We start from the raw sequence: 22,636 nt of genomic DNA, 5'->3' as shown, positions 1-22,636 counted from the left end.
CAGGGTGTATCGTGAGCTGACGTCTTGCCTTGTTCGCACCGCGCATGCGTGCTATAGAGATCTCGCAATAGTGCTCTGGGGCCTGTAGTCTGGGATCATGTCAGACAAAAAGGCATAACGAGAGACGTAAACAGTGCAGGCCACTTGGGAACAACGTTAACAGTAGCAGGGCGTTGTTCGATACCTCAGTTAATTAAATCGCTCGGGGCAGGGCGTACAGAAGCATGATGTTGTACACAAGCGGAGGCGCCTCACATGGACCGCCGTAGTATTAAAGCCGGGGCATGTATATCTGATCCAACATACTTTGTTGTGTTGTCCCGCAGCCGAATATTACATACAGCATAAGGCGACGTAGCATGAATTAGGACTATGCGCCGATACTACCCCAGAAGTGCGCCGCAAAAGTCACATAACAACTCATGCAGCCCTGGCGCCTTCTGTAATGATGCATGAAGTCATCTAGCGCCTGTTGTACCTCCAGACGTCGCATCAGAGGGTCAGCGGGAACAGCATTGGTGTGTGAACACCGTTCGTATGTAGGGCCGTCCGGCAGGCAATCAGATCGCCATTTTGTCTCTCAACGGACCTGAAGCGGCAAACTGCATCCAGACAGTATGTTCGTGCAGCGCATACAAGAATGCCGCTTGTGGCACAACTGAGCTCGCCCCCCGACTCCGCCCGGGGCCTGCTGCTCTTACTGTCCATGCGCCTCTTTCTTCGGTGTGCCTCCGTGATCACCGCTTAGCTGTGTTCCGTGGGCGCCGCCATTTTGGGACATCTGCGGCCGTGAGCCCATAAACGTTTTTCGCCTTCATCCACCCGGATTTCGAGCCTCTGCCGCCTCAGACAATACTCCGTGGCACCTCCGATCTCAAAATCAGGTTCTGTAGAGTATGGACATGCTGTCAGTGTCTCGGTATCAGCAGCACCAAGCGCCCGTCCGGCGGAGCTGTCTCAGGAGCCAGCCATTCCGCAGTGCGCCCTCTAGCGCCCCCCTGCCTCTGCAAACATTGCATGCAGGTGAGGTGCTAATATGTCCATATGTTCTTTCTAAAATTCGCTTGGGATCCCATCCATTCCTGATGCTTTCCCACTTTATCTCGTCTACGGTGATTGGTAGAACAAAAAATGTGCTCTGTCCCAGCGATAGCCATGCCAAAGCTGTATCATCAAAGTATGCTGTTGTTTCTGCGTCTGTTGTGAACTCGCAAACCTGGTATAGTCGGGTGTAGAAATCTACAAATAAGCAAGGAAGGCTAGTGTATCGTGAGATACCCACCGTTTAAAGGTTCTACATGCACTATGTGAGTATACGCCCATAGTTCTGTTATTTTTGCAGCTAGACTACGGCCCGGGCGGCCACCCTCTTCATAGGCTCTAGCGACCCACTGACAAGATAGGTATCTCACTTCCTGCATAGCAGTTTCATTGATCTGCTACCTTATGGCTGCCAGAGTGTTGAGGTTCGCGTGAGTCTCGTATTATCGCTCCATGTTCCTTAAAGTGGTCTCTATGGTCCGTAATCAAGAACGAATGGACTTTAAAATCCCTGCTTGTAGCCAGATACACACTCCCCTAATAGTGGTTTTGAATGCTTTCCACAATGTGTCTACCCCATCCACAGAGCCCTTATTTTCTTCAAAATACTGGATAATTGCCATGCGTATTCCGTCACAGAATACTAGATCTAGTAGGGCCGGGGCCTGAAGCCTCCACTGATATTGCTGGGGCATGTCGGGGGGGACTGTAAGCTCCAAGAGCACCGGGATATGGTCCGAGAGCATCCTTGGCATGTGCTGTAAGTCTGTTGTCCATGTGCTCACCTTCCTCGTCACCAGGGAATAATCTAATCTAGACCATGTTTTGTGTACAGAAGATATGAAAGTCTCTTCCCTGAATCCCGGATGCGCCAGCCTCCATATTTCTATAAGCCCATAATCTTCCATACCCTCCCGCAAAACCTGGGGAGAATGTTTACCCTGTCAGTCCGCCAAGACAGATCTATCCAGTGTGGGGTCCAGATAAGTGCTTTGCTCTCTGCCCCATATCACGGCCAAAGATTTCAGGATATGGAGTGAACACCAGATCAGAGTGTAAAACTCGGGGTCATCTGTGTTGCGTCCATACGTGTTTATCATAGTGACTGAAGTGCAACACTGACTACCCTGTACAATAACATAGCGACCCTGATCGTCAATTAAGTGTAAATGGGACTACCTTCTTAATCACTTAAAGGACCCCTGTGGTTATGAGGAGTAAGAAGAAGCTATGCGTGTTCCAGCCCATTTCACTCCCACTAACTGCCCTGCAGAATGTGCAAGATGCGTTTCCTGCAGCAATGTAACTTGGAAATGGTGGCGGTCCAAGTAGGCAAGTACATGTCTGGTGTTTTGGGGATTGTTGAGGACCCTCACATTCCATGTAATGAATCTAATTCAGCCTACCATATGGGTCATAGTGGAACGGCGCACCCTGGTACCATTGCACACAACAATATCTGCATAGCATGGCATAACATCAGACTCAGTAAGACAGCGATTCACTGGTTAGGCTGCAAACAACAAACACAACACCCTCCCCCCACCCACTTCAGCATCCCAACCATGCTAAAGTCGTCCCTAAAAATGAATGGAGAAAAGGCTAAACATGCAAAGCACAATATACAGTGAAATGTACACAAGTCATCATACATTGCTTTCATTTGGGGTATACCCTTGTGGTTCTGCTAGAGGCCAAAAGTCCCCCCTGGTGGACGGAGGTGGCCGGAAACAGTGTGTTAACCTTTAGACGGATCTTTATCACATGAGGGCAGTGATTTACCAACTAGTACTAGGGCATTAAGGCTGCACAGGGCAGCCAGCAGCTGGGAAGCCTAATATTTCCAGGCACAAGGAGCATGTCAGGAGCTCAAACAGGGCACAGTGAGTTCAGGCCTATGCTGTATCATAGTCCATTGAGTATATCACGTGGTCCTACTGCCTGGCAATAATGTCAAAGTAGTTACCTCCCCTGACAAAGCCACAAAGGTCTCATCTTACGTCCCGCCAACATCTCTTACTGATCTCTTTTTCAGATATCCTAAGTGCCAGAGTTAGATCGTGCCGGGCTACGCTGCTTCTATGTCACTGATTTAGCAAAGTCTATGGCTGCTTGTGGGGTGGTGAAGATTTACCGTATGCCGGTGTGTTCAACTCAAAGGTGGGTGGAATATAGCATGCCATACGGAATGTTTGTGACTTGCAGTAATTTCTTGACTGGAGAAACTCTTTCCGGTCTGCTTGCACACTGAAATCCAGGAAGAAGGCAATGTATTTGCCTTGGTAATGGATAGTTTGTATTTCCCTGGATAAGCGGAGTACCGTGTCGCAGTGTCGATAATTCAATTACTCAGCAATCATCGGGCATGTTGGGGGTACCCGTGGGTGGTCTAGTCACCAGTGATCTGTGCGCTCTCTCTACAATTAACACTGGGGACAGCCGCTCAGTTCCAAAAATCTCATGCAGCATTGTTTCAACGTAGTACTGCAGCCGACCAGAGTTGATGGATTCAGATATGCCAATAATACGCAAATTATTGTGGTGGGAGCATGCCTCCAAGTCCTCATTTTTTAGCTCTAATCACCTCCACCACCTTTTCCATATTTAAACGTTTAATTGTGACAGCCTGCACATTATCCTCAGAGGTGGATATAAGTTGTACAGCGGTTGTGATTCGTGCCGCTTATTTGTCGAGTTTTGTCACCATATTATCCATTCTTAGGTTCAGTGTGTCTCTTTTCCCATTAATTGATTGCAGGGTTTGCTGCATTGCCAGGATAATGGACTCTAATGATGGAGCACTCTGAATATGTGTTTCCTGTTCGCAGTAGAATCGAGTGTGCTGTTAGGGCTTGGTTGTGCGCCTTGTCTCAAAGGTGAGCCGGAACTGTTGAGTGTCTGTCTTACCCATGGTGGGGAGTGTGTTGTCCCTGTTTCCTGTCAATACGGGGAGATTCGGCAGGCGCCAGTCGGTGTCTGAGCAGTACCCCCAAGGGCCACACAATGTGGTAATCATCTGAGGTCTGCCTGATTTGAGGAAGAGTATCCCTAACCACCAGCAGCTCCACAACATAGCACAGTGTAAGAGACACCAGTCCAGCTGCCGTTTAGGAGACTGGTGCGGCCATGCTCAGCTATCAGCAGATGTGGTGCTCAAAAGGATCCCTCTTGTGCATGTGCTGTGTCAGAGCGTGGCTGGTTGGTACTACTGCTTTGCCGGCTGTGGGGCTTTCCATACTATGGGGCCAAACACTGGGCTATGGCTCTCACCTTTGTCAGCCTGGTGAATTTGATGTCTGCAACTCTTGCAATCTCCGTGGGCTCTATGTATGTTCTCAGGTCCCCCGTGTGTCCTGCCCACCACCAGGGAACAATAAAGCACTCATGCTCCAGGCCTGATCCTCAGCGCTCCCCCCACATTCTTCAGTGTTCCACGCACAGCACGCCCGTGTAGTCAGCACTCTATGCTCCGCACGTGGCTCGGGCAGCTTCTAAGACGTGGCGCTTAGGTCCCACAGTCAGTCTGTAGCAACGCCGTATGCGGATCGTTCAGGGCAGGGAGGCCACAGTTTTGCAAGTGCAGTCCCACAGCATCAGACTGCTGTTCTCAGCGCTACACTCCGATAGTATCTTACTGTGGTGATGGACCACTCACCGTCCGCAGGTCCGGTGCCACTCCACATCTCACAGGGTCCCCCTGTCAAGTCCGGCGAGCTGCTCTGAGAAGTACAATGCCGTACAGCAGGGTCTCCCTCCGTGGCAGCTTTCCGCTACAGCTGAGTGCTGTTGCTCGTCACAATCCGCCTGAGGCCGGGCAGGCCCGCAGGGCCCTGTTGTCCCCTTCCACTTACTTCTGCCTATGTGTCCAGAGGCCTCGGACATCCCCTTGTGGTCAGCCCCTCAGCACCGGGTCGGCCACATCACCTGTCAGGCATCCACCATCAGTCTCCCTGCTGGTACCCGTAGAGCTTGGGTCCACGTTCAGCAGGTCTCACATTCCTGCGATATTCTCCAGCGCCAGCCACCATTTTTATGTTGGTTCGGTTCAGGCAGTATCATGGAGCTTTCAGTATAGATTCTTCGCCAGAAGTCTTGTGCGTAGCATGCACCTTTCACTGGGAGCGGATGGCGGTCAAATACGTATATTGAAGAAATGAATGTTCCCAGCCGGCAAAGCCACACTAAAGTGCGGCCATCTTGCTGTGGACTCTCTATGTAAGTCTTTAACTAATGTATTCAACTCCAATTAAGATGTCAAGCAAAAAAGGAAAAAATTTGTATGCAGAGGGTTGAAGGATCTAAAGAGTTGAGAAGAATGAAACCTTTATTATTACTGAGTGTAAACTACCAGATCCATAAGCAAACAATAGCAGAACAAATAAGAGATTAAGAAAAGTTTAGTTAGTAAAGAAATACCACAAATACCTGGATTCCCAATTTACCAGAGAACTTACCAATGAGTATATGAAAAGTATTTCCCATCAGTGTTGAATTGACCAACACACCACCAATCTTCATAAGGTCTCCATAGTAAATGTCATTTGGCCACTTCACTCTTAAGTCGATATCCTAGAGAAACAAAATATTGGGTGAGTATACTTTGACAACAACTGTTTTAAGTTATTAATGATAGAAAACATGGCTATCAATCTGACCAACAGCCTCACCCCACACACCAGCTCACATTCAACATGTATAATCATGCTGGGTGCAATGCAGTAAGGTCTTTGCCCAGAATAATAAAATATATTGCCAAACTCATGCACTGGTGAACGCTGTCAATTAGTATCTTAGAGCTATCCACATGTTCCTTTTAAGAATACCCTTAGGAGAACCAAAAAAGTGATGGGTATATTGCTTGAATTAATCTCAGCTACTAGTAATTACTCTGGGCTGCATTCCTTAGCCCATAATGCCACCACTGACAGGAACCAACTATATGCAAATCAGCCATGGTCCTGCTTCTGTAGGTCTAGACTGCTAACCATACCAAGATGGCAGTGTACAGTGGAACTGCAACTCGGTTCTAATGGGATTTGGTGGAAAATACCTCATTGAGCAGATGAGAGGGTTCGTTTTAGTAAGAATTTGTCACAGGAAAAACAGTGTAATTTCTTTTGAAACGTGTGTTTACTCCACCACTTTTCGCGAACATGATTGAGTAAATGGCTCGTTTTTCAAGCGACGAGTCCCACATTGGAACAATCCTTGCTTCAAGGGAGCCTCAGTTTCTTTTCAAAATACTTTCTTTGGGGGCGTGGCCAAGATGGCAACCTAGACGGACGTGTCTTTGTGAGGCTCCTCGCTCCGGGCTCCTTCCTCCGTCCAAACTGCACTTAGTGTCCCCCAGCACCTCAGTTTTGGGCCAGTATCAGCGAGGAGGTGGGGAGCTTCATCGGGGAGAAGTTTGGGGAAGCTACACACCGGAACATCCGCCACCGCACCCAGAGTCTGGTGTTGCATAATGGCGCCTGGTCCGGGGCGGTAGTGAATCCAGCTGCCGATAGCAAGACAGGGGCCGCGGTGGCCCAAACTGCCTTCCAGGTCGCCCAGGTGTGGGCTGCAACATGCGCCGTTGAAGCCACGGGCCCTCTCCACCGGCATCGAGGGGGCCTGGAGAAGCCCCCCGCAGACACAGGTCAGCAGCGCCAAAATTGAGACCGGGGCTGCAGGGCCTAGCACCACGCGGAGGGAGGCCATCCCACAAGGGAACTGACGAGGGCGGCCTCCAAGCTAAGGGGTTCATATCGTGCAGGACACAAGGTGCGGAGCGGGAGCAGAGGACGGCTGCTCCGTGTGTCTCACCAAGGGCGGCGCCGCCATAAAAGGGCGCCCGCATTACTGAAATGGCGCCAAACATGGGGAGGCGGATTTGAGGTCCGGCCCTAACAGAGGACATCTGCCATGCCAGCGGGGGGCCTATCGACCCACCCAAATTGACGGATTCTATTGGCCCACCGTCCGACCAGGGGGGCTCTCCAGCCAACCACGGAGCCCGCCTTCACCACAGGCTCACCGGGCCAGCACCGCTAAAATGGAGGCCGGGGATGCGGGCCTAGCCCAACAAGGGAGGAAAGGCGGCCTCTAGCTGGAACGCCATCCAGAATTGCCCCTTGGCCACGAGCACTGCTTCACACCGGACAGGATGTGAGCACCGGGAGGGGGAGCGCCTTCAGCGAGCTAATCACCCGGGGAGCTGCCACCCAGACGGGGGGCCTACAAAGTGAAACGGCGCCTGGAGTGGGGAGGCGGGCTTGAAACCAGGCCCCATCAAGAGTGACCAGCTGTGCCTTCCAGGGGCCAGCTGACCCACAACTTGAACAGCACCCTCTGGTCCATTGCCAGCTTGTGGGGGCTCCATTGAAATTTGCGAGTGCGACTTGCATGAGGGCCCCACCGGCAGCGGCGCGCATCAGAGACCGAGGCTACGGGCCTGTTGCGGCGTGCGGAGGCGCCGCGGAGTTGTGGGCTTGGCCACTAACCATCACACCGTTTGGTACCCAGCGCTTGAGGGGGCTCATCGGGATTGACAGTACCACCCAAACGAAGCTCGGAGTGAGCCCTCACTCATAAATAGAGACTGCCAACAGCTAAAGCGGGGGGGCCTGGTTCTACGCTTGCACACCACTGCTGCAGCACTATTGCTCTCGCCATAGTGGTGCGTGGGGAGACAGAGGCACGGTCTGGAACTCCCGTCAGGCACTGGGGGACAAAGCAACTGATTAATTCAAGAGACGTAGACCAGCAGCGGAGGCCCATCGAAGCTCCGGGGGACACCACACCCAAACAACAAGGCCCTTGACGCAGGCTTTCTGGGGTGGATGGTCAGTCATGGCCTCAACGCGCAAGAAAGGAGAGCGCACCCTCATAGACATGCTTCTAAAGGGACCCAACAGAGGGGACAAAGGCCCTCCTTCCCCTCCCCAATCCAAATAACAGAAGGACAAAGCCGAGGGAGAGATACTGATCACCCGGGTGTTTCTGGAATTGCTCTTCAACTCTCTCAGAGAGGACTTCCATACACTCAAACAGGAGGTGGCAGTAGAGGTGCGAGAGATACGGCGCAACGTGGATGGCCTGGGGGAGCGCGTGGCCGCAATCGAGGACAACACCATACCAGGAGTGAAGAACTGGAACACCTTCAACAAGAACTCATCTCTCTCAAAGAGCAACAGGTGGACCTCCAGGCACATGCTGAAGACCTCGAAAACAGATCGAGACAAAACAACATACGAGTCCGGGGGGAGTTCCATTGACCGCAAAGGGAGCAGATGTAACACAATACCTAAAAGGTCTCTTCAGAGATATCCTCCGCGCAGACACAGAACTTGACATGCGGATTGATAGGGCGCACAGAGTGGGGCCACCGCGACGTGCTTCTGCCCCCCCACCCAGGCATCCTCGCCTTTCTTCCCGATTTCCCCCTAAAAGAGAAGATCCTGAAAGAAGCTAGACTGAAACAACCCATACAACAACCAAGGTCCTCTCGGTGGCACTTTTCCAGGACCTCTCTGCCATCACGCTCCAGAAGAGAAAGGCGTTTAAAGAAATCACAACCTTCCTAAGAGACAAGGGGGTAACATATTCTTGGGGCCACCCATTTAGACTGATCTTTAGGTGCAACGGAGCACTGCATCAAATGAGGTCCCTTCAGAAACTTACGACCTGCTGGGCCTCGCCCACACGGATCCTGAAATCTCGCCACCCTGATCCCAACAACCACAAAATGGCAGGTGGCAAAGAGTGCGCAGGCGAAGACCCTCAACAATGGCTAGCCTGAAACCAGATCAAGCTACCCTGTCGCAGGAAAGATCGGCGGCCGTGACTGCGGTATCCAGAGATACCTCACCTCTTGCCTAACTTACTTTTTAGAGGGGGACACATTTGCTGCGACTCATAGCTGGCTGGGGGAGGGGGGGGGCGGGGTTAACGGCGTTTAGGCTGCACGATCCCACAGGTAACCTCACCACATGCCTGCAAAGTGGGAAGGCAGGCATTGGACTTTGACTGATTGGAGGGGGTGCTCAGTTGGGGTTAGGGGGAATGGGTGGTTCCTTTTGTTGGGGAGGGTGGGTTAGGGGGCTGGGGGGGACAGCGTTGGGGAAGGGTACTGGTGTGTCGCATGAAGGGGGAAATGATGAGAGTCTTTGAAAGGGGGCAGCCTCCCCCAGACATGAGCATTTCTCACGACGGGGAGAACTATGTCAGACACCACCCTGAGGGTGATTACCCTAAATGTAAAGGGGCTTAATAACCCCAGCAAGCGGTGGGCCGTGTTATCGTATTTGGAGAGCTCAGGCGCTTCGATTTGGTTGTTGCAGGACACACACCTTCTCTTCAAAGGCTGGCCCAGAATGCGCTCCATAGCCTTCCCACACCAATACTACTCTTCCACCACTGAGAAGAAGGCGGGGGTAGCTATACTTTTCGCTAGACACTTTAGGGGCTAAGTGGGTGACAAGGTTGCTGAAATCAAGGGCAGGCTCCTTGCTTATAACGTACAGGTGGGGGGCATGTTTCTGGTCATAGGGTCCATATATGTCCCCAATTCCGGACAAAAATCTTTTCTTCAGAGGGCCTTGTCTGACACTCTTGAACACCCAACAGGATTCACCCTAGTGGGTGGGGACCTTAACCTGGTGATGGACCAGGTGATGGATAAAGCGGGTCACCGGCACGGTTCCACAGGGGCAATTTCCGCAGAGGGAAGGAAGTGGTTGGTTAATAGAGGTCCCTTAGACATCTGGCGGGAGGCACATCCTCACACTACTCCCTACACTTTTTACTCCCATGTGCATCGCACTTATGCTAGGTTAGATCACTTTGTGGGGTCCTCAGATCTTGCTGCAACAGTAACAGAGGTGGACATTGTCCCAGCCGCACTCTACGATCATGACGCAGTCACACTCACGATGACCGTCCCCCGCACCAAAACACAGAAAGGCCATTGGCGCCTGTGAGAGGCCCTTCTGCAACGTAAAGGGGTTACCCAAAAACTGCACAAAAGCATCACTGAATACCTCACACTTAACGATAAGCCGAACGTACCTTTGACGGCGGTTTGGGGAGCACTCAAGGCAGTTATACAGGGGGGACCTCATTGCTATATCAGCAGCAGAGGCCAAGGACCGGAAAGAAAGAAGGGAGACGCTTTCAGCACAGGTGTCCAAACTAGAGAGGGTACACAGCCACACCAAGGCCCCCAGGATCTGGTGACAGTTAAAGGCGGCAAGGGCGCAACTCGCCGGGCTGGACTTAGATCGCGCAGCACACTTATTATGTCGGAGGCGATAACACGGGGCGACTTTTAGCTATCCAATGTGCCGCCTACAGATCCATATCTTTGCTCTACCTTGACCTAAAATGTTTTACAGGGATTTTGGCAGCGAGACTGGGCCAGTGCTTACCTGGCATCATAGAGCCCGATCAGTCGGGCTTTATTCCCAATAGGCAGTGCAGCGATAATACAAAACGCCTCCTACACTTAATAGATAAAGCCCACTACAACAACTCTGATGCCACTTTACTCTCGGTGGATGCTGAGCAAGCGTTTGACCGGGTGGACTGGGGGTTTCCCGACAAGACCCTGGTGCACTTCGGAATAGGAGACCATTTCAGGGCCTGGGTCGCCAGCTGCTATGATACTTCCCGGGCGGTGATCCGCGTCATTGGCATTGGCTCGCAATCCTTCGACATCAGAGGTGTCACCAGGCAGGGATGCCTGCTATTGCCTCTTCTCTTTGCGCTTTACATAGAACCCCTTGCGCAGAGAAATAGAGACAATCCTGATATAGCGGGCATCACCTTCGGGCGCGAATCTCATACGATCAGTCTTTATGCCGATGATATTTTGGCAGCACTTGACAACCCCAAACAATCCGTGCCTGCCTTTCTGAAGGAAATGAAGGCTTTTGGGAGGGTATCCGGTTTCAAAATGAATACCGCCAAGTCCATGTTCCTTCCGTTAGGCCGCAACGCGCGTAAGCTCGACGGTTTGCCTCTGACATTTGAGGGACTGTTATCTCACGCAGAGAATTACCCTGACACCAAGCAGACTGTCGATCAAAACTACTCAGATCTTCTCTCCCAAATACAGGGAGCCCTGAGGAGATGGCAGCAACAGCCACTGTCACTTTTGGGTCGAGTTGCAGCAGTCAAAATGTCCCTCCTCCACAAGTTCCTATATATATTCCAGACCATTCCAGTGACTCCCTCTATGGGAATACTCAAAAAATTACAGGACGCACTACACCATTTTATTTGGGCCAGAAAACGCCCACGGATATGCTGAGAGCTAGCCTACAGCGCTCCTCTAGAGGGAGGACTGGGGATCCCTAATTTGCTGAGGTACTTTCAGGCTACACAGTTGCGATATTTTTTAGAGTGGAATCGCCCCGAATCGGAGAAGAGATGGCTCTTCCAAGACAGAGCGATGGCGCAAATGTCGTTATGGAAGATCCCCTTTTTGAAACGCTCCGATAGGCCAACTTATATCAACAGGTCCCCCATCACTCGCACGATACTGGGAGTGTGGGACACGGTGGCGGTCAAAAGGGGGCTCACCACTTTCCCTTCACCTATAATGCTGCTATTTGATAACCCTGCCTTCGCTCCAGGGCTGGAGGTACAAGCGTTTGGGCAGTGGAGAAACTCTGAATGCAGGTCTGCGGGATACCTGTTCGACCTGGACGGCTTTATCCAGCTCGCCGACCTAACTGAGATGTATAATCTAACAGCCCCACGACGATACCAATATTTCCAGATTAGGCACTGGCTGACACAACCAGATATTCGCCCTATGGTTGGCAGACGACTCACAACGTATGAGAAATGGCTATTTACTAAAGAAACCGACTGGCAATCGATCACAGACCTCTATAAAATGATTAGCCCACCGCCTCCCACGCACCGTTCCGCCGGCCAGAAAAGATGGGAAGCCGAATTAGGGAGAAGACTCATTGACAAAGACTGGCAAGCCATATACCACAGGGCCCATCATACAGCTAGGAACACTGCCAGTAGGGAAACAGCAGTTAAGGTCATGACTTATTGGTACTTGACCCCAGCCCGCCTTAACAAAGGTAACCCACACCGCAGCCCTACTTGCTGGAGGGGTTGTGATGAAATAGGGACTCTGACCCACCTATTATGGGACTGCAAAGAAGTGACAGACTACTGGAAGGCAGTTCTTGACGATATAGACGCACAATTTGATACAGAGATTCCCCGCTTCCCAGCCTACACACTCTTGGGACTCCCAAACGCACTCACATTCCCACTAAAGTCGATCAGAGGGAAGCAAATGGGGCTAGCAATGTGGGCTGCTGTTCAACATATCCTTTCGCTCTGGGGAACTACTAGGCGTCCCACGCACACGGGTTGGCTACATAGAATTTGGCATATACTAGGCATGGAGCGGATTGAAGCCACCCTTACTCAATCCATGGTATCATTCGCTACCGTCTGGCAGCCCTTTCTCTCCCTCTTAGCCAAAGAATTCAATGAGATCACATGTCCAAAATACCTTCGAATATTGCGGCTCACAGACACTTCTTCCCAAGTTGACACCACCAAATAACTAGCATGGAGTTGGCACTCTGACTTAGCGCCTTCGCAGAGCGGAGTTGCGGCACACCGGGTGGGGAGGGAAGGGGGGAAGTTGGGGGTTTAGGGGGGTTTGATGTCATTTCAAGGGACGGGTAGGTATGTAGATCACTGAGGCTCGCCCTAAACTTGCTTTCATGGACACACTATATGCCTATGCCATACGGGCCTGACGATTATTTTCTATTCCAAGGGCGGGCCAGGATTATGGATGCAAGTGGCTCGAAGGGGCATGAGATTGTTGTAATGCATAATACCTGATGCTTTTGAAACTCAATAAAACAAAGTAAAAAAATAAATAAAATACTTTCTTTGCCATCCTCTCTAAAGGCCATGCATTTCTTAGAGTACAGCGGCGTTTTCAGTCGCAACCATCAAGTAACGACTGTCATATTTCTCTCCCGCAGAGAACAGAGTGTGACAACAGGCCAACCTCTCCTCCGGAGGTACCAAGATGCAACATTACAGCATCATATACGTATGTGGAAGTTTTCATTTTCATTACATTTTGCATAGTATATATTTATGTACATGTGCCACAAAACAGTGAGAGCAATTCGTGTTTCTTATTTTCTTCAGTGCACCAGTTATGCTCACCAATCATGTATGCTGGAATGAGTTATTTCACCTAGAACTGCTCCCACACTCAGAAAAGAGAATGAAAAAAGATTAAATATGTACACAGCGCAAAGGCTGGTACACCTAACTCTCCTCTTATATCCCCACAGATTTTCAAACTATGGACGCCCAATAGCTGGTAACAGTATACTTTTCCACTTTTTCCTGCATGCATTAGTGAGCTTCCAGTGTGATTTGACAGGAATGGTACCAGGAAACTAGCTTCCACAGGACCTGAAGAAGAGCCAATCAGGGGCACGGCTTGAAACATGTTGACCATTTAGGAGACTAGATCCATTATAATGTCTTATCCTAAAACTCCCCTTATTTTTAATCATACAGACTAGAGGTTACAATAAATTAAGGGACACCTGCTAGCCAGGTATTTTTAAACCACACACCATCTAGCCCCACTCCCTTTCTTTTTAGAACAAGCTCTTTATAATTGTATGTAACAGCAGTTAGTGCTCCCACATAGGTCAAAGCACACCCTGATCCGTAGCGGGGTGGACCCAATGATGAAGCATGCCACCAAGGGGTAGCCATGGAGGGTGAGGGTTTTACAGGAAACCTTTGTTTTTCTTCAGTGGAGTATTATTTTGCACATAACTGTACTGGGTTTCTTTTTGTTGTAACAACTTGTGTGTAGAGGAGGCCAAACTCAGTGTATCCTCCTACTCCCTCCCACTTCTTTTTTGGTACACCAACGATAGGTCCACAACTATAGACTAAATAATGGAAAGCTCTACAAAACAAACTAATATGGCAAGCATTGTTGGAAGTGTTCTCACAGTAATTCTTTCAAAAATCCAAACTCATACAAATCAACACATGGTCTTGAGGCAAAGCAGTGGCAGAGTGGCAACTCCATCTTAGGCTGGCAGTGAGCAGAGTGGCTACTCTATCTTAGGCTGCCATTACCAATGTTTTTATTTGTTTTGCCTGCTCAGGCCAGCAGTTATTTGCTAGGGCTTGCCAGGAACATTTTGCAGTTTCGTTAATGTTGGCCGCTGGCAAGGAGATCTAGTGATTTCCGGAAAAAAGGCAATGGTCAGGCAGCTTGCATTTAAGAGATGCCTGGTGGAGGTTTTAGGGTGGATCACAGGAACTGCTTGAGGTGCAACTCCTTCTAGACAGAGATACTTTTGTTTGGCCATACAACAGCTATGTGGTCTAACAAATGGTTTCCAGCTGAGTTGAGCCCTGCTCCCACCCCACTCAAACAATCAATCAATCAATCAGGGAATTGTGAAGCCTGCTACTCACCTGTGAGGGTGTCAAGGCGCTGGGGGAGAGGGGCGGTGCAGCTCTGAGTCAGCCGAAAAGTCAGGTCTTGAGGCTCTTCCTGAAGGTGTGCAGAGTAGGGGCGCGTCATGTTGACCGGGAGCTCGTTCCAGGCCTTAGCCGTAACGTAGGAGATGGCTCTTCCACCTGCTCTGGTTCTGCGGATGCGCGGGATTTCTGCTAGAGGGAAGTCAGCAGAGCGGAGGATTCTTTTGGGTACATGGAAGGAGACTCTTTCGTTGAGGTATATGGGTCCAGTGTTGTGGAGAGATTTTAGGCGTGGGTAAGTAGCTTGAAGATTACTCTCTTCTTGACAGGGACCAGTGGAGGTCTCACAGGTGTTGGGTGACGTGCTCATGTCGTGGGATGCCGAGGACGAGTCTGGCTGCAGTGTTCTGGATGGTCTGGAGTTTGCGTAGCAGGGATTTGTTGGCTCCATCATACAGGGCATTTCCCTAGTCCAGTCTGCTTGTTATGAGTGCATGGGTAACAGTCTTTCTGGCTTCGGGGGGATCCACTTGAAGGTCTTGCGAATGATGCGGAGGGTGTTGAAGCAGTTGGAGGTGACGGCGTTGATCTTGCGGGTCATGGTGAGGGAGGAGTAGAGTATGATGCTGAGGTTCCGGGTGTGGTCCGTTGGGGGTGGGGTGTTACCAAAGGTGGTGTGCCATCAGGTGTTGTGTCAAGCCAAGGGGGTGGCTCATAAATCTGATTGGATTGAATTCTCAAACAAGTGGGGGTGAGCGACAACTCCTCATTAACTGGAGGTTTTCATCATAATGGCGATAGCTGACCTCGTGTAACCCTGCTAGCTCCATCTCGTCCTGAGAGAGGGTGCATTATATGGTCCCAGAAATGAATGCCTGGCACTTTACACTATAGAGTTTCCAAAGTTTTCGGAGGGTTATACTGGTGGGTAGAATTGTAACTGGAGCAACTGCTTTGTTGGGAACCTGGATTCCAAGGGTAAGGGAGGTGGGGAAAATTTCCCAGTATGAATTTGGCCACAAGAGAGCGCAAAGAAGCGTTGTGGAGATTCCAGTGCCAGTCCTCTCAGCCTTCCGGCATGGTGCTTCTGCAGCTATGCTACACCTGGACTCCAAAATTAAGGTATAAGCAAACAGGATAGTTTGGGCTTCTCTACCCTTTCGGCTGATGGTAATAAGGGCCTTTGTCTTCAACAGTCCGATCCCTCCAGATCTGACCTGTTTCTATGGAAAAAGGCATTTAGGCTCTTCTCTAGGGTGTCTGGTTCTACTGATGGTGGAACTGTTATACACGGGTGTTTCACTGGTTACATCATGTGTGGTGTAGATGCTGTATTGACACCCTGATTAGAGGAGGCGCCTGCTGGACAATCATATAATGGAAAGGTTGCTCAAGTAGGTCTGTGGATTCTGTGGCAAAATAGTTGTGTCTTGTCCAGAGTGAGGGGCCTTGCTCCTTTTAAAACAGTGTGAAAAATAGCCCTTGGCTTATTTCTTTCGGGTTCTGTGCGTTTGACACTTTTGTTGCCTGTATTTATTATTGCTTGGCCCATTCCAAGCCATATTAGAACCTAGTGCGGAGCTTTGGGAATTTTTCATGCTCAGTCTTGGGACCCTGATTTTCAGTTCTATACTGTAGACAGGACGAAGGTTGTGAGAAGGGTAAAAAGAGAAATCAGAAGCTTGCTGAAGATGGGTCTTATGAGATGTTGTAAAAAGGTACAGAGGATACCTCATCTTGGGTACAGGAGGAAACAGGTGAGAGCAAAAAAATTGATACTGAGACCCACAGAGAACAGGAGAGGGAAAAGCAAGCACAAGAAAGCTTTATATTTCGGATGTAAGTGTGCATTTCTACGACAGATTATTGTATTGTCACTACTGATCTGAAGGCACAGTTGTAAATAACAAATACCAAGGCCCCCAGTTCAATTTCAATTCATTATCTTTATTTGATTTTATAGATTAAATTATAAAATGCAGGTCATTTAAAAACATACAACATTTCGGTGCCATAATCATTCATATTTTAGAACTCCCACCAGAAAGCGTACAAGGGAAAAGCAAATTGAAGGGGAGTTCAACAACTGTAAAAAAAGTAAGGCTGCCTACTTTGGTTAAAATTCAGCGGTAATAAAATTGGGCGTATGAATTTGCGTCGCAGGTTTCTGTATTTTGAGCAAAACATAACCATGTGTAATGTGTCATTGATCGATGTGTTGTCACAGTTGCAAAGAGGCAGATCTGAGTACCTAAAACAACCATGATTAAAAAGGGACCAATCGGGGAAATAAATGTAATCTAAAATAGGTCAACAGTCAGTGTTGGTGGCGAGATATATTCAAAGTCAAATATGGCTCCATATTGGTAACGGTTTTGACCAATATCGCGTGCCGCATAGAGTGTTTGGTTAAAGCAACATCCTCACGCTCTGATATCAGCTTGTCCATAAAAGCAGTATCAACCCATTTACCGTCAACGCGAGTTATGTTTGAGTTGTTAACAAACATATCCAGCCTCCCTATGGCCCACAAGCTACGTGCCACATACGCCAGCCAAGGAATCCTTAGGGACTTATCTAATTGCAGGCAATCTCAATCTGCAAGATCAATCTACTGAAACTCAGGTCCTCCTTTGTACAAATTGAGTTCCAAAGTTTTAATGGATTAAGGCGAAGTTGATGAATTAAAAAATCCATACCTAATTCTTCGTGGACGACTTTATGAGGTGTTTTGGCAAACTCCCAGGAGACTCCTTAAATACGTATTCTCACCGGCTTGGAGTGGTGCAACCTCGCCGTATCACCAAATTCCTCTACCATGGAACACTAGGGGGATACATGTAGCCCTGTAAATCTCCAAAACCGATTGGATACGAGTACTGCCCAATTGGCGGGAAAAATCCCCAATACCAAATATCGCCCTATTAAAAGAGAAAACTTTCTGACTTCTAAGCGAGTGCCAGTTAAGCTCAGAATCCAGCTGCATCCCCAGATACTTGAACTTATCCACCATTCTAATATATTGGCCATCTATTACATATTTCATAGCTTTCATTTTTGAAGTTCCGAACTTCATACCATGTGATTTAAAAAAATTGTAGATAAGTCAAGACTGTTCATAAAACTAATAAAAAGAGTAGGAAGCATGTTCAGGCTTTTAGCAGTACGGGCCATTAACACTGTGTCATACGCATGTAACAAGGCAGGAATAGAACGGCCTCCTACTCTGGGGATGTCAACACCTGCAACTGTCAAGGCCTGCTCTATGTTTTTAATGTAAAAAATAAATGCCAATGTTCTTTCACCTATGCAATAGATATGCCCTCTTCACCTTAATAAAATAAAGAACTCCGTTGTGTGTCTTTTCTGTAGTACACCGCAATGGTGCCGTAGCGTGGGGAGTAATAATGCAGTTCTGACTCCACGTTAAGTAAAGCAGTACTGTGAGGGTGCGGTACCAAAGGTCTGTGACAGCGGACTTACATTGTTGACATTCCTGAAGCTGGAGGGATGAGACCCAGACAGTGAAATGGAGAAAGAGGAGAGACAACTGCTTTAAGCATTTGATGAGGCCATTTTATGAGAGGGACTGCTGATTAGGCTGTATGTTGCACTGCCATTTGTTAGATGGAGGGGGTGAAGGGAAGGATTGCAGCCTCCATGCTTCAGGGTGAAAGGGACTGCTTTTGCCCATCACTCTCCTTTGTGGCTGATGACAGTTAAGTGCAGAAAGCTCACATCTCCTTTGTGCCTCTGTTGTGGGTGCTCCAGGTTGGAGATACTGTTGTGAGGAGCATCACTCTACATAAAGGCTGTGTCCAGAGAGCAGCCTGAAGTGGGCACTTGAAAGCAGACGTCCCCTAAACCAGCTCTAAAAGTACAGAAAGGGAATCCACATATCCTACCAACTTGGACTGAATAAAGGTGGGACCCCCTGACTCACTTGTTCCAGTTCCAAGCTCTCTTCGGCCAAGTAAGTAAGTATTCCACACAGTACTCGGAGGACTGCTGTGCAACTAGAGCTTGTGTCTGCCTGTTAGCCAGCTTCGCAGCACTGAGGGGACATAGCCTGAACTCTACCCCTTGCTGCAAGAGTTTATCACCTGTCCAGAGCATCTAGAAGGAGTTTGCCAACCTTGCAAGAGGAGTAACTGTCCAAAAGAATTGAGAGGGAACCTTGGTGTGATGGGTCTGCAGGTGAGGAGGACATCAGAGAGATCTGGGGGTCCCATTTTCAGAGGACTGTAGACTCTTGTATGATTCCTAGTCAGAATCATGGAGACGTGGCACAGGCTACTATCTGCTATGCCTGAAGTCATCAGCAGTGCTGTGACCTGAGCTGCTGTGCCAAGCAATCGAGTGTGGTGCGACCTGAGCCAATGTGATAAGAAATCAAGCACTGTACCAAGAAGTACCTGACAAGGCGTGACCTGAGCTATGGACATCTGCCCTAACTGGAGAGGATCACCCGTCACCTCACCTGCTGCTAAGGACCCAGCCAAACCGTGGCTGCAGCTTTACAGACCTATACAGCCGGGCAAGGCTGCCAGCTGGGACTGTTGAGATCCAGGGGCCTCTGGAGAAGACTTCACCAGAAACTGTGTGCTTTTATGAGTGTTGAGGCTAAAGTTGCACCGGAGCCATTTCTTGCTATATCATATCCAAGGGGGATCCACCTGAGTCCCAAGGGGGAACCTGGGGCCAGAGCAGGAATAGGATCCAATGGACACTAGTGCCAGCACACTCTCTTGTATTATAGATATATCTGTGTGTAGCATTAAGTACAGTGTGTAATAAACATTTTTTTAAACATATTTTATTATGCCTAAGTATTTAAAAGTGGTTTGCGCCACTGGTTGTCAATACAGACCTAAATCATTCATTTCAGGGCGTGCGTGGTATTGAAAAAAGAAGGTGTTTATAGCAAGGCCAGAGATGTACTTGAATGAAGCAAACATTCTAAGTATAGGGTCTAACTCACCCAGGAGGTCTTGCATGTAGCCAATTATATAATCTGCATATGCAGATATCAAATTTACTGAGTTGCCCGATGATTTCTCAACGTGATTAGCTTCCTGTCGCATCCGGAGCGCCAGTGGCTCCAGCGCTAATACAAACAACAATGAGGATAGGGGACATCTCTGGCGTGTGCCTTTATATATTGGGTATATGCACACGTGTCCGGACTCGGGCCGCTCCATATAATAGACGTAGCCAACAAATGTATTCTTGAGGGGATCCTAAATCTTGCAACAACCTGAAGCATATATTCCCATGAAAGTGTGTTGAACGCTTGTCGAAGATCGAGTGTTATACAGCCAGCGTTCGCTAAATACTGGATTGGTTACCATTATGTGGTGGAGGCTCCTGATGTTTAGGGACGTGTTGCGTGCAGGTATGAATCCACATTGATCTATGTGTATCAATTTATGTAAATAGGGGAGGAGTCTGTTAGCCAGTATTTTACTTAATATTATATATTCAGTTGCCAGAAGTGAGAGCGGACAGTACCCTGTAATATCCAGGACATCCCTGCCGGGTTTGGGAAGTGTGACTACTAGAGCTTGCTTGGTAGTGCAAGGGAGGCGGCCTAGTTCCAGTGAGGTTCTATACAGGGCTTCTAATTGTGGGACTAAGATTTCAGAATAAGCATTGAAGAACTCTATTGGTAGGCCATCCAGTCCCGGTGTCTTATTGTGTGGGAGTCCATTGATAGCGGTCTTTATTAAAGCTCTTGTGATAGGGCCTGCTAGATTGTCCCATGCTCCTTCAGGGATCTGGGGATAAGGTAGGTCCGCCAATAATTAATCTATTAGTGTACTGTCTATAGGGGCCAGCTTGTTGTATAACGCTGCATAGTATGTCCAGAAAGAATAATTTATACCCTGTTGAGTATACACTGTATTTCCCCCAGGCATGGCAATTTGACTGATCACAGTGGGTGGGGTCTTCCTTCAAAATTCTCGCCAAAAGTGTCGTTGATTTATCTACTTCTGTATGCTTTAATTGGATAAAGGCCCTGTAATCAATTACTCAGAGTCTCCAGCAGTTCAGCATGCTTGATGCGCGCCTCTTGTAGAGCAGCATGTTTCTCGGGGTCGCTCGCTGCTTTCTGCTCCAACTCACCCATGTCATCCTCTAATGATTTCAAATGTTTATGCACTTCCTGTCTCGCACCCACCGTGGCACCAATCCCAGTTCCCCGAATGACTGCCTTAAGCGCATCCCAGTCTGCTAATATTGAGGACGTAGTACCACCGTTCTCAGAAAAGTAGTTAGTAATTGCAGTAGATAGGGTAGAGCAGAATACTGCGTCTTCTATTAATTGTGGTCATAGCCTCCACGTGGGGACTAGGGTGGGGACCATACCCCAGGTAATGTGGACTTCTAATGGGTTATGGTCCGAAAAAGTTTTTGCTAAGTATGTAGCATGTGATATTTGTGTGGCTATGGTAAGGGAGCAGAGAATTCTATCAATTCCGGTATGTAATTGGTGAACTGGGGAGTAGAAGGAGTACTCTTTGTTGTGCATTACATTTTTCAGGTGCCACACATCACATAACACCCAACCGTCCACCCAACTGCAAAGAGCCTCAGCCTGTTTAATAGTGCCTGCGCCATGGAGGAGGGGGGAGGGTGAACGATCTAGTTCAATATTCATTACTGCATTACAGTCACCGCCTATAATCCACGGAAATGTCTCCCAACTCGCCAATATCGTATTTAAACCTATGAAGTGATTTAGTAGGTATACAGGCTTCTACCATCGCCTGTGCAAGCGGGGTGCCAGCCGACACCCTCGCCGGGAATTTCTCAAGTTAGTAGGTATCTTAGTCAATAAATGCTGATTTCTTACACCGTCCGGTGCAGAATGGGGGTATTCAAATAATGATGAGTGCCGCATATAGCGATCACTAGCAAGGTTGAGCAGCAACCGCCTGTCTCCTTCGTGCTTCGGCAAATAATGGCCATTATTTGTTATTACCAAATCATCAGGTTGTCCACTTCTCGTCCTGATGAAGACCCGAAACGGTTGCTAAAAAGTCTGCACCATTTTCTAGGGTCGAAACGTCGACGTTACATCGTCAATCTGTCCATAACAAGTTTCAACGGGGAAGAAATAATATTTGTGTTTGTTGAAACTATTGATTACAAATCATGGAAAGCTGTTAATTTATGTCTTTATATGTTATTGTGTCACTGCACAACTAGACCTTCACTTGTCACTACCACTAACTTCAGCACTTCACTTTATTGTGATCTCCATGTCACTTTCGCCTTGGACAACCCATTTCTATTTGAGATTAATCCATGCAAGGCATCTAAAAATAAGAAAAATCTTGCTTAAAACTATAATTGTGGTGGGTGTTCCTTCTTTTTACATATGTTCAATACAGTATTTCCATGAAGAATAATGAGAAATGTATGATAAGTAGTGAAAATATTCAAGTTTAACAAAGAAATTGTCTCAAGTTCCGACAGAACCATTGTTTTTGTATAAAGCTTAGAACCCAGGTTCAGAGGGTCACAGGGCCACCCCATTACAATTAACAGTAGGGAACAAGGCGAGACTGCCCTCCAAATCAGATTGTGTGATACTTCCTTCCGATGAGTTAGAGTCCATTTGCAGGGTATTTTCTCTGAATGTGGTCGCTGCAGCCAGGGCTTCGTCTTTGCTTTTCTGTACCTGTTCATGGGTTGGGCTGCGGGCCAATTTGGAGATCTTTACATTAGGACGCGAATGTCGTCCTTGCGTTCGAGTGGGATTGCTTGGTTGATTACGATGGGAAGTTTCGGGCAATAAGGCCGGGTCCATGACCTCCATCCACTCCTCTACGTCTTCCGGGCTTTAAAAAAAAAAAAGTTTTCTGGTCATGTATATTTTAATCAGGCAGGAAATAACAGTGCATATTTGCGGTTCATAACCCGCAGTTTCTTTCTGGCAGGTTGAAATGAGGATCGTCGACGCTGAACCATAAGGGTGTAGTCTGGGTATAATGACACTTTACTGTTTTCGTAGTGGATCTGGGGCTGCTCTCTTGCCTTTTGAAGCAGTACATCCCGGTCTCTATAATTCAGAATTCTGACTATCAGCGGCCTT

General features: G+C 48.5%; 1 protein-coding gene across 3 annotated transcripts in view; it reads right to left on the bottom strand.

The window, feature by feature from the left end:
• HLCS (holocarboxylase synthetase) overlaps positions 1-22,636 on the bottom strand; it is a 940,243-nt gene that overhangs the window by 71,693 nt on the left and 845,914 nt on the right. For all 3 annotated transcript variants that reach the window (XM_078656875.1, XM_078656873.1, XM_078656874.1), the window contains exon 9: positions 5,496-5,610. In XM_078656875.1, coding sequence (XP_078513001.1) covers positions 5,496-5,610 — 115 coding nt within the window. The remainder of the gene's footprint in view (positions 1-5,495; positions 5,611-22,636) is intronic.

Source organism: Lissotriton helveticus, chromosome 8 (genome assembly GCF_964261635.1).
Source record: "Lissotriton helveticus chromosome 8, aLisHel1.1, whole genome shotgun sequence".
Lineage (NCBI taxonomy): Eukaryota > Metazoa > Chordata > Amphibia > Caudata > Salamandridae > Lissotriton > Lissotriton helveticus.
Note: the sequence above shows the minus strand (reverse complement) of the source record. Positions and strands in the feature narration are given on the sequence as shown.